The sequence below is a fragment of the Gadus morhua genome, chromosome 6 (genome assembly GCF_902167405.1).
Source record: "Gadus morhua chromosome 6, gadMor3.0, whole genome shotgun sequence".
In the NCBI taxonomy this organism is placed as follows: domain Eukaryota; kingdom Metazoa; phylum Chordata; class Actinopteri; order Gadiformes; family Gadidae; genus Gadus; species Gadus morhua.
In genome coordinates, this window is record NC_044053.1 from 6,107,709 (window position 1) to 6,119,981 (window position 12,273).

General features: G+C 47.1%; 1 protein-coding gene across 1 annotated transcript in view; it reads left to right on the plus strand.

Moving 5' to 3' along the window:
• The window catches only part of LOC115545874 (transducin-like enhancer protein 4), a 36,466-nt gene extending 24,486 nt beyond the window's left edge, over positions 1–11,980 (plus strand). Inside the window, 10 exon segments of the mRNA XM_030359352.1 lie at positions 1–22; positions 1,157–1,344; positions 4,615–4,691; positions 5,533–5,782; positions 6,409–6,510; positions 6,512–6,657; positions 7,331–7,478; positions 7,825–7,975; positions 8,291–8,367; positions 8,951–11,980. The exon segment at positions 1–22 is cut by the window's left edge and continues 111 nt beyond it. Of these exon segments, the coding sequence (XP_030215212.1) occupies positions 1–22; positions 1,157–1,344; positions 4,615–4,691; positions 5,533–5,782; positions 6,409–6,510; positions 6,512–6,657; positions 7,331–7,478; positions 7,825–7,975; positions 8,291–8,367; positions 8,951–9,058 (1,269 nt within the window). The 3' untranslated portion in view covers positions 9,059–11,980.
• The last annotated feature ends 293 nt before the right edge of the window (positions 11,981–12,273 follow it).

Here is a 12,273-nt window from a genome sequence, read left to right on the forward strand (position 1 = left end):
CCCCCGGGCATCGAGACCCTCAGTGAGTCCGACACATCACCATCAAAGGAACGCATCAGTGTCCGCGTCGTCATAGCGATGCCATGAAGTTGAATACAGAGGCCGGCGGCGCAACACATTAACCAACAGCTCTTCGTCTTGGCTCGGAGGGAAAAAAACAACAATAATAACACACTTATCTTACCGTACACCACCCCCTAGAATTCTGCCGAGTGTTCACAGTGAAGCCCATTCAACAGTCAAACAATAACACAACAATACCTTCCATTTCCCCGTCAAACGGCCAGAGAGTGAGAGACTGATAGAGTGAGAGAGCACACACAGAGTGAGGGAGGGACGGCGAGACATTGGTGACGTAGTTAGTGAGAAATAGAGGGAGAGAGCAAGAGGGAGAGCTTATACAAGGTACGAGAGAGAGAGAGAGAGAGAGAGAGAGAGAGAGAGAGAGAGAGAGAGAGAGAGAGAGAGAGAGAGAGAGAGAGAGAGAGAAAGAGAGAGAGAGAGCACATACATTGTAAAAGAGAAAGAGAAAAAGCGAGAGAGACAGCGAATGGGAGGGAGATAAAATACATAGTAAGAGAACAAGAGAGAGAGAGAGAGAGAGAGAGAGAGAGAGACAGCGAGAGAGAGCACATACATTGTAAAAGAGAAAGAGAAAGAGAGAGAGAGACAGCGAGTGGGAGGCAGATAAAATACATAGTAAGAGAACAAGAGAGAGAGAGAGAGAGAGAGAGAGAGAGAGAGAGAGAGAGAGAGAGAGAGAGAGAGAGAGACAGCGAGAGAGAGCACATACATTGTAAAAGAGAAAGAGAAAGAGAGAGAGAGACAGCGAGTGGGAGGCAGATAAAATACATAGTAAGAGAACAAGAGAGAGAGAGAGAGAGAGAGAGAGAGAGAGAGAGAGAGAGAGAGAGAGAGAGAGAGAGAGAAAGAGAAAGAGAGAGAGAGACAGCGAGGGGGAGGCAGATAAAATACATAGTAAGAGAACAAGAGGGAGAGATAATACCCACAGTAAGGAGAATGCGTGAATCAGTTTAACACATTACTTAAAAATAAAAACAAAAAAATTCCTTCATACTCTAACTAGCTGTACTGCCTCGGCCGCTCCACCTACCCACACATAACAAACACCTCCCCTCTCTTCTTCCGTCCCCAGTCCCCGGCCTGCGGACCCCGCTGGCGCTGCCCTGCCCCTACCCGGGCCCCTTCGGCATGGTGCCCCACCCGGGGCTGAACGGGGAGCTGGGCAGTCCGGGGGCCGCCTACGCCGGCCTGCCCACCATCTCGCCCCAGATGAGCGCCGTGGCGGCGGCGGCCGTTGCGGCCTACGGACGCACACAAGTGGTACGCTTCGTCTCGAGCGCAGTTTCTCACCGCGGGGACCCCCCTGAAAGGGTGATGTTGGGCCGACAGGTGTGAGTGTGGTCAGTTGTTACAAGCCGTTTGAAAATCTGCCTTTTTCCTGCGTTCAAGTGACGTCACAGGTGGGAGTGTCCACCTAGAGTTGACGAAATGGTTGCTTATCTATCCGTCATACATCTAGGTCCTAGATGTATGATGCTCATCTATCCGTCATACATTTAGGACCTAGATGTATGATGGATAGATGAGCATCATACATCTAGGACCTAGATGTATGATGGATAGATGAGCATCAATCATACATCTAGGTCCTAGATGTATGATGGATAGATGAGCAACATACATCTAGGTCCTAGATGTATGACGGATAGATGAGCATCATACATCTAGGTCCTAGATGTATGACGGCTAGATGAGCATCATACATCTAGGACCTAGATGTATGATGCTCATCTATCCATCATACATCTAGGACCTAGATGTATGATGGATGGATGAGCATCATACATCTAGGACCTAGATGTATGATGCTCATCTATCCATCATACGTCTAGGTCCTAGATGTATGATGGATAGATGAGCAACATTGGCTGTAGTCAACCAGGTAGGCTTGTGGACTGATCTATCTAGCATACATCTAGTTGGACCCCTGTGATGTCACTTAAACACAGGAAAAGGCAGATTTTAAAACGGCTTGTAATGGCTAATCACTCTCATACCTGGTGGCATAATATCAGCCCTTTACGCAATTACCCACGAGAGGCCGGGGTTTACAAGGATCTTGTCACCACTAGGGGGCAGCATAAAATGAGAAATCTTATTTCCAACATAATCGTCATTCTACCGCAAAGGAATATGGCTTCTCCAGACAATGGTTGCCAAGCAACACAGGCTAGCATACTTTGAGATTGGCAGCGTTTTAATACAAAAATATGAATTGTCATAAGTGTGTGTTTATATTAGTATTAATACTACGATCACATTCGAGGACTGGAACAAAAACCTGTATGTGTGCGTGCGTGCGTGCGTGCGTGCGTGCGTGCGTGCGTGCGTGCGTGCGTGCGTGCGTGCATTCGTGTGTTTGTGCGTTGTGCATTTGTGTGCGTGCACATTTGCGAGCAGGTCGAGAGTGATCTCACCACATCGTTCTAGGCGACCCCAGCTAACTAGCTGGAGTACCGCTGACCCAGAGCACAGGTTGCAAAGCAAACAAAATAGCAATCTGTCGGGGCTTACGTCCAAACGACGCCGCTCCTCCGTTTGGGTGGTGTAGCTGGTGTAGTGGTGTGTGGCTGGGTGTTTGGGTGGTGTAGCTGGTGTAGTGGTGTGTGGCTGGGTGTTTGGGTGGTGTAGCTGGTGTAGTGGTGTGTGGCTGGGTGTTTGGGTGGTGTAGCTGGTGTAGTGGGTGTGGCTGGGTGTTTGGGTGGTGTAGCTGGTGTAGTGGTGTGTGGCTGGGTGTTTGGGTGGTGTAGCTGATGTAGTGGTGTCTGGCTGGGTGTTTGGGTGGTGTAGCTGATGTAGTGGTGTTTGGGTGGTGTAGCTGGTGTAGTGGTGTGTGGCTGGGTGTTTGGGTGGTGTAGCTGGTGTAGTGGTGTGTGGCTGGGTGTTTGGGTGGTGTAGCTGGTGTAGTGGTGTGTGGCTGGGTGTTTGGGTGGTGTAGCTGGTGTAGTGGTGTGTGGCTGGGTGTTTGGGTGGTGTAGGTGGTGTAGTGGTGTCTGGCTGGGTGTTTGGGTGGTGTAGTGGTGTGTGGCTGGGTGTTTGGGTGGTGTAGCTGGTGTAGTGGTGTGTGGCTGGGTGTTTGGGTGGTGTAGTGGTGTGTGGCTGGGTGTTTGGGTGGTGTAGCTGGTGTAGTGGTGTGTGGCTGGGTGTTTGGGTGGTGTAGCTGGTGTAGTGGTGTGTGGCTGGGTGTTTGGGTGGTGTAGGTGGTGTAGTGGTGTCTGGCTGGGTGTTTGGGTGGGTACAACAGGGCCCCCCCCCCCCTCCCCAAATGTTTCACTTGCTCAAGTGAAACCCTCTTCACTTGAACACCAAGAGCCCCCTAACTGGTATCATGGACCAGCGACTCGTATTCCAAAGCAAATCGAACCGTTGTAAGTGCACCGCCTTGTTCTCTGATCACGGTTCAAATCGAAAGCAATCTCAATGACTCTCCCCCTGTTCAACACACTTCTGAGGTGCGCCAGCGTTTTGTTCTTTGTGGTCAACAGGTTTATCGTTTTTTCTAGACTAGTGTTTAAAGACTGTGTGAAGGTATAAGGGAGAAAATGCTATTCCATTTGAAAACATTCCATGGGGTCACTTATTGATATTCAGGCTATATGCTGTAGAGATTGCTTAGAATATTGCCTTAAGCTAGACATGGGCTTTGTGTTCTACAGTCCGTTTGGCACCAACGCAGCAGCCTCATGAGTTTAATGCCAGTTCTCCTTTATCTCCTGTCTCTCAAAGGTCTGTGCATATATAATTCTTACTCAGAATTGCCCATACTGAAGGCGGAAAAAAAGGCAGCTCTTGGCATTTGATTCTGTTGCATTTCACTGCGATGACAGCGTTGAAGTGGTTTTGGATGTCACACATGCACACGGACACACGCACACACAGACACACAGACACACACTCAATGATCGCACCCGTCTTCATGGCACCCACAGCCTTGGCGCTGGCTGTGAATGTGGGTGTGTGCTGTATTTAAGTGTGGTTAAATTCTCTCTCTCTCTCTCTCTCTCTCTCTCTCTCTCTCTCTCTCTCTCTCTTTTTTTTTTGCTCGGCCTATCACTTTCTCTCTCTCTCTATCGCTTACTCTGTCTCTCTGTCTCTCTGTCTCTCTCTATCGCTTTTTCTGTAACACTCTCCATCTGTCTCTCTCTCTATTTCTCCCTCTCTCTCTCTCTCTCTCTCTCTCTCTCTCTCTCTCTCTCTCTCTCTCTCACTCTCTCTCTCACTCTCTCACTCTCACTCGCTCTCTGTCTTTCTCTCTCTCTCTCTCTCTCTCTCTCTCTCTCTCTCTCTCTCTCTCTCTCTCTCTCTCTCTCTCTATCTCTCCCTCTCTCTCCCTCTCTCTCTCTCTCTCTCTCTCTCTCTCTCTCTCTCTCTCTCTCTCTCTCTCTCTCTCTCTTCCCTCCCCCCCCCCCCTCTCTCTCTCTCTCTCTCTCTCTCTCTCTCTCTCTCTCTCTCTCTCTCTCTCTCTCTCTCTCTCTCTCTCTCTCTCTCTCTCCCTCTCTGTCTCTCTGTCCCTCTCTCTTTCTACCGAAGGTGGGATTTGATCCTCATCACCATATCCGTGTCCCGGGTCTCCCTCCCAACCTGTCTGGCATTCCGGGCGGAAAACCGTACGTACCGTGTGACAAGTGAAAACATGCAGAGGAGATTCACATGCCTTTATTCATCGGGTTGTTTCTCGTCCTCCGATACACAAAAGGGTCCTTTTTATTTGCTATGCGTTGGCTTTGTTTACTTTGCTCACACTTCCGTCATTATACAGTTCAATACAATTATTTGATATACATAAACATGATTTTATCTTTGAAGACATTTACATTTAAATCAGAACAAATTTGCAAAATCCCATACCATTGCATAATTAGATATTTTAACCCCTCGAAAAGTGGATTGGCTCATTTCAAGGGGGTTATCCTATCAATACAAGCACTTAATGAACCCCCAACACGGCACCCAAAGCCCCATGCTACCCACAGCACCAGCAGTGGGATAAACCCCTCGACCCCTTTTGCTCTGCTACACTGTCCCACACTAAAGGTGAGCCTCCCCCATCTCTCCCCCCTCTTCCTCTCTCTCTCCTCCTCCTCCCCCTTCTCCTCCTCTCCCACCTCATCCCCCCTGCTCCCTCCCTCCCTCCCCTCCTCCCCCTCTCTCCTCCTCTTCCCCCTCATCCCCCTATGCTTCCTCCCTCTCTCCTCCTCTCCCACCTCATTCCCCCTGCTTCCTCCCCCTCTCCTCCTCTTCCCCCTCACTCCCCCCTGCTTCCTCCCCCTCTCTCCTCCTCTTCCCCCTCACTCCCCCCTGCTTCCTCCTTCTCTCTCCTCCTCTCCCCCCTCACTCCCCCATGCTGTCTCCCCCTCTCTCCTCCTCTCCCCCCTCATCCCCCTATGCTTCCTCCCCCTCTCTCCTCCTCTTCCCCCTCTCTCCTCCTCGTCTCTCCCCGTCCTCCAGAGCCTACTCGTTCCACGTGAGCGCCGACGGCCAGATGCAGCCGGTGCCGTTCCCCCCGGACGCGCTGATCGGCCCCGGGATCCCCCGCCACGCGCGGCAGATCAACACGCTGAACCACGGCGACGTGGTCTGCGCCGTGACCATCAGCAACCCCACGCGCCACGTCTACACCGGGGGCAAGGGCTGCGTCAAGGTGTGGGACGTCAGCCAGCCGGGCAACAAGACCCCCGTGTCCCAGCTAGACTGCCTGGTGAGTGGGGGGGGGGGGGGGGGGGGAGGGAGGGAGGGAGGGAGGGAGGGAGAGAGAGAGAGAGAGAGAGAGAGAGAGAGAGAGAGAGAGAGAGAGAGAGAGAGAGAGAGAGAGAGAGAGAGAGAGAGAGTGAGTGAGTGATGGACTTGTCAAACCTTCACAATGTTTCACTCCCTAACCACCCAGGGTTGAATCGATAGCAGAGCTTTAGTGCAAAGCACTGCGGTAGCAAATGCAACATACATTTTTAATAGTGTGTTTTGTGTTTTGTTTTTGGGAGGTGAAGAAAATCCCAAAACAAATGTGTTATTTGTGTTGAGTCATTAATAATACATCAATGTCTCTAACAATAATATAAAACACCTTCCTCTGTGTGTGTGTATGTGTGCGTTTGTGTGCATGGGTTTGCGTTTTTTTGCGACTCTGTCGATGCGTGTGCATGTGTGTTTGTGTGTCTGTGTGTGTGTGCTTGCGTGCGTGTGTGTGTTTGTGTGTCTGTGTGTGCGTGTGTGTGTGTCTGTGTGTGTGTATGTGTGTGTGTGTGTGTGTGTGTGTGTGTGTGTGTGTGTGTGTGTGTGTGTGTGTGTGTGTGGTGTGTGTGTGTGTGTGCTCGCGTGTCACATCAGAACAGAGACAATTACATCCGCTCCTGCCGGCTACTTCCTGACGGGCGAACGCTGATCGTCGGGGGCGAGGCCAGCACCCTGTCAATCTGGGACCTGGCCACGCCCTACTCCCAGGATCAAGGCGGAGCTAACGTCGTCGGCGCCCGCGTGCTACGCCCTGGCCATCAGCCCCGACTCCAAGGTCTGCTTCTCCTGCTGCTCTGACGGCAACATCGCCGTCTGGGACCTCCACAACCAGATCCTGGTTAGGTAAGCACTACCGCCTACGTGCTACCTACACACATGCACACACACACACACACACACACACACACACAACACACACACACAGACACACACACAAACAGACACACAGTGTCTGTTTGTGTGTGTGTGTGTGTGTGTGTGTGTGTGTGTGTGTGTGTGTGTGTGTGTGTGTGTGTGTGTGTGTGTGTGTGTGTGTGTGTGTGCACGTGTGTCTCTGTGTGTGTGTCTTTGTGTGTGTATTGCGTCTCTGTGTACGAGCATATATGATGATATTGTTTGATTCGCATACAAAAGTTGCGCTTTAATAACACCTGCGTAAGTGTTTATTCAAAGTTTGCCTGAGGCAGCGTTTCTACGGAGGGAAGTTAATCATAATAGCAGATGATATAGATGACATATTTGTGGAATGTTTGCCACATAAATTATGTTTATTGGGTTTGAAATCTAGGTAAATGACTCTTGGCTAGATCATTTAATCTAGAAGAAAGAAAAAAAAATCAATAAAACTACATTTAAATATTTAAAACGTGCCTTAAGTGACACAAAGAGGGAGAGAGGGATGAGGAGAGTTTGACGCGAACACGCGCACCTTTTTCTTTTCATGAAGACTTTTCACCCAGATTCTGACGTGTGTGTTTCTACGTGTGACCCCGTGCCTTGCTGTGATTCGCTGCAGGCAGTTCCAGGGCCACACAGACGGGGCCAGCTGTATCGACATCTCCAACGACGGCACCAAGCTGTGGACCGGGGGCCTGGACAACACGGTCCGGTCCTGGGACCTGAGGGAGGGCCGGCAGCTCCAGCAGCACGACTTCACCTCACAGGTGTGGACAGGCACACGGACACAGGGACACACAGATACACACAGATGGATGCACGTACTAAGAGACAGATGGACAAACAGACAGACACAAGCATGCTCACACATTCACTCGCTCGTAAACAGACACACGCACGCACACACACACACACACAGACACACACACACACACACACACACACATACAAACACACACACACTCACACACGAACACACACACACACACGCGAACACACACGCACACACAGACGGCATTGCATTAATTATAACTCAATACGGATAGCGAAAAAAATATGAGTGCGTTGAATCACACACAGAGAGACACCGAGCTGAACGCTGTGTGGTTGCAGATCTTCTCTCTGGGCTACTGTCCCACGGGGGAGTGGCTGGCGGTGGGCATGGAGAACAGCAACGTGGAGGTCCTCCACGTCACCAAGCCTGACAAGTACCAGCTGCACCTCCACGAGAGCTGCGTGCTCTCCCTTCGCTTCGCCCACTGCGGTAAGCCTCTTCCCTGTTCTAAAACCTCTCTCTTCAGCCTCCCTCCAGCCTAAAAGAAAGCTTAGGTAGCCGATTGAGTGTCAGCCAAAACTGCATATTTTCGTGCGTGGGCTGGGTATTGTTTTGGTCAACAGATGATCTGTCTCCTTATATTAATTTGCTGGAGGAGGAAAACTATTTGTTGCGAGTCGTGACTTGCAAATACAAAGTGTGGCATGATGTTATTGGTTTGAATATTTTGAAAGCCCTCTGATAGATCTCTCGCCGTCCGATCCTGCGAAGGTGTGCTATAGTAATGTAACCTTTATTCTGCAGGGAAATGGTTTGTTAGCACAGGAAAGGACAACCTGCTGAACGCCTGGAGAACCCCATACGGAGCCAGCATATTCCAGGTAAATGGCAGCATATTCCAGGTAAATTACAGGATATTCCAGGTAAATGCCAGCATATTTAAGGTAAATTACAGGATATTCCAGGTAAATGCCAGCATATTCCAGGTAAATGACAGGATATTCCAGGTAATTGCCAGCATATTCCAGGTTAATACAGCAGCTCATTTAATACTGGATCTTAGTAACCTATTCATCATGTTTCATTCATTTCTATTTAGGGAAGGGTTACACGTTAGGAAGCCCCTCCTCTTTGACCTTGGGTCTACATGCTGGTTAGCATAAGCCACAGGTGCAATATAGAAGTGAAATGGGTGCGCTCAAGATAGATCATATATTCTACTCTATTACCCTGCTGAAACAGGAATGGCAGTAGATGCATTAAACTGCATGTGTGTGTTGACAATCCTAATCCTAATTATTCATCAGCAAGCCGAAGCAGAACACTGTGAATACCTTCGCGTTTATTAAATAAAAACCTTTATTTATTACTGTTTGGGACAAAATATAGCAATGCTTCCTGACATCTATAACATTTTGTTCTGATTTGATGACCCGTGACTTTGTGTGCGTCTTGTGCCCACAGTCGAAGGAGTCGTCGTCCGTGCTGAGTTGTGACATCTCTGCAGACGATAAGTACATAGTGACGGGGTCCGGGGACAAGAAAGCCACGGTGTACGAAGTCATCTACTAGGACTGGCCTGGGATCACCGTCTCTTATGTATATTTCTTATTTTGTATAAAAACAAAACAAAAAAATGATTTGTACGCAAAACACCAAACCGTTTGACTATCGTCGTCGACCGTGACCCCTTGACCTCTCGACTGAACAGCCAGGGCCGATCACTTGGAATATTTTGTATGTTTTTTTGATTTTTGTTGTGATGAAGATGAGTGAGTCCGTCTGGACAGGAAACCGAGGAGCAAGGTGAACGACCTGGAGAGCCATGGCTGGCTTGTGTTCCTTGAGAAAAAAAGCTACCTACTGTATGTACATTTGCGAATTATTGATCTCTTTGTGTGATTTGTGACATCAGACTTTTTTCAGTATTGGGGCCAAGGTTGCTTTTTGAAATTCTTTTTTTTTCCTTCTTGCCTTTGCATAATACCTCACAGTGTTGGTCAACAGCTTTCTCATATTTGGTGGCGTTTAATTTAATTGATTCAAGTGTATATTTATCTATTTAACACACTGGAAGAACATCATATTGAAAACAACTGTGGATAATAATTTCTCTAATTTGGTGAAATCTGCTTTTTTTGCAATTTGACACAAAACAATGTTTAAGACTTAAAAGTAAAGGAAAATACCACGCAGAGCAAATAATGGTCTGATATATTTCTGTTGAGAGCTCTCCTACTGTAAACCTTTTCTCATTCATCGTAAAGTGTTAAGTTTTGTTATGTTTTTGCTGCTTTTTAAAATGATTTCATGCATGCATGGTTTGCGTGACCTTGCCTGTGTATTTGTGTGTGCGTTCGTGTGAGTGTGTGTGTTTGTGTGTCAGGTGTGCGTGTGTGTGTGCATCCATGTGTGTGTGTTTCATGTGTGTGTGTGTGTGTCGTGTGCGTGTGTGTGTGTGTTTGTATGCGTGCGTGTGTGTACTGAATGAACTGATGGAAGACCTCTTGTGCCCACTCAGCCCCTTCTCATCAGACAGCAAGTCCCAGCTGTATTTTCTATACAATTTGAACACGTCAGGTTTATTTTCTAAGCTTTCCATCACATCAGACGAAGATTCAAAGGGGCATCCCAGGCCCAGCCCCCCCCCCCCCCCCCTCCCCCCATACCAAAAGCCTAAAAACCCTCGTAAGTACACAGAGGCGGGACAAGTGTTGAGTGACAGTTGATCGACTTGACCTCACCCCATTTACTCTACCCTAACGAAAGTGCTGGGCTCATCTTAAACGCTAACGACCTGAGTTGTGCTGGTTGGACGTCCAGAATCTCGACGTGGCATCACAGCACAGTGCCTTTCTGCCACTACGCTCCTCAGCAGGTCCTGTGTGGCTCTGAGCTCATCTAGTTCTCATGGTTTTCAGCCTCACACAGGCTCCGTCGGAGGAATCGACTATTTGAAGTGGAGGCAGTTCCTCCCGGCAAAGATAGCTGTCACCGCTCACTTTGTCTTCTGATCACACAAAGCTCTGTGAGTGTTTACAGCCAGAGGCTTTTGATTTGTATTGCTTTGTTTTTTTTTTAAATAAGCCTGCTAAACAAAGGAGAGCACCGCGGGAGACATGTTCACAGAGCTACTGGTGCTGATGTGACAGGCACACATGGCCATGTGGTTTTATTCTTAAAAATAAATGTTGTCAGAACTCAAAGCATGTGTTCCTGGGTTACTGAACGAACACCTGTGTGGGACGTTCTTCGTAGATTGTTATTTTAGACTTTATTAAGACGGCTGGGTCTTAAGAAAACGGTCTTTATGAAAAACGTCACCCATATACAATAGAGGTTTTAAATGACTTTCTTCGGGAGTTGCAAGGTTGTTTTAATATTCTTAAAAAACCGTATGTTTTCCTTCAAACAGCATCAACCGACAGCTGAAGCCATTATCCCTAAAGCGCCATAGTGGTGGTTATGTTTAACCTGCTGTTCTGCACAAATGTTCAAAAGACTAAATGAAGCCTTCTTACTCCGAGCTCGTTGTTTCACCTTACATCTGGAGGGTAAACATGGAATCATCTGGAGACTTCTCTTATCAGACATTGGACCGTAATGCATCCCCTCTCTGTTTTAGATGCATTTAAGGTCTACATAAATGGGCTCTGTGAAAGGATTCATTGTAGAGTGTTTTTTCTTTTTTTCTTTTTAAATAATCTAGGTACAGCAGGAAGTATAAACTGGTCATTTATTTTTCTGAGTCTGTAGTAAAAAAGGTGCAACAAAGTAGGCCTACCTGGATTGAAACTAAAATGCTGAATCAAACCTTATATTTTGGCTGTACTCTCCACACTTTACAAGAGATGTGTATTTAAAGCAAGGACTCCTTTCTCATCTTGGTCGTTAAACACGGAGACATCTTGACCTTGATATGATCCAACAACTGTAATGAGGTTGGTTTATTCCACTGTGCTTTTTGAAGCAACTCAGAAACTACTAAGTGTGATTCTTGGTCTAAGATGAGTTGTTAAAAACCCAGTGTATGCATTACAGGAAATCAACATCAATACACGTTTGAATGGGAAATCTATCGATAAAACGTTGGTTGTAAATAATCCAAGAATCACATTTGATTGTGACAGTTTAGCTGGTTGACATAAGCTAATATAATGGAGATTATGTTACAGTAATAATGTGAAACGTTTTGTTTGACCGAAATCATGATGGTATGAGATAATGCTGTACAAATGTAATAATTCAAGCTTACAATGCAAAGAAATTGTTTTTCTTCAATACAAAATGCCTTTGCTCTGTTTTTCTAGTCTGTGGTTGACTTTATTAAATTATTGTGTGCAGTTATATTTGATGCGTAATTTATTTTCTGTAAACGTCATGTTTTTTTCAAACCAATAATACATAATTTCCTTGCTACAACCTGGATTCAAAAAACAAACCAGGAGTATATTTTGTGAATGAGTTCTAAATATAAAGAAATTATACGACAAATGTAGACTTTTTATGATTGCTTGTTGTTATTCATTATTCATCAATGCAATGAATAATTTGGTAATCATGTGATGGTGAGTTAATTAAGAGGATCTCCTAATGAACTGCTCAACCCGAGCACAGATGCACTGCAATTCACTGGAAGTACACCTCCTGGTCCTCCTATTCTGTCCTTGTCTCTCCCTGCATGCTGTCTCACTAAAACACAGAATATAGTGGTTTGTTTTGGCAATGAAGACATGTAAATCCACTCAATCCATAATGGACTTTTTATCTTATTCCACACACACGCA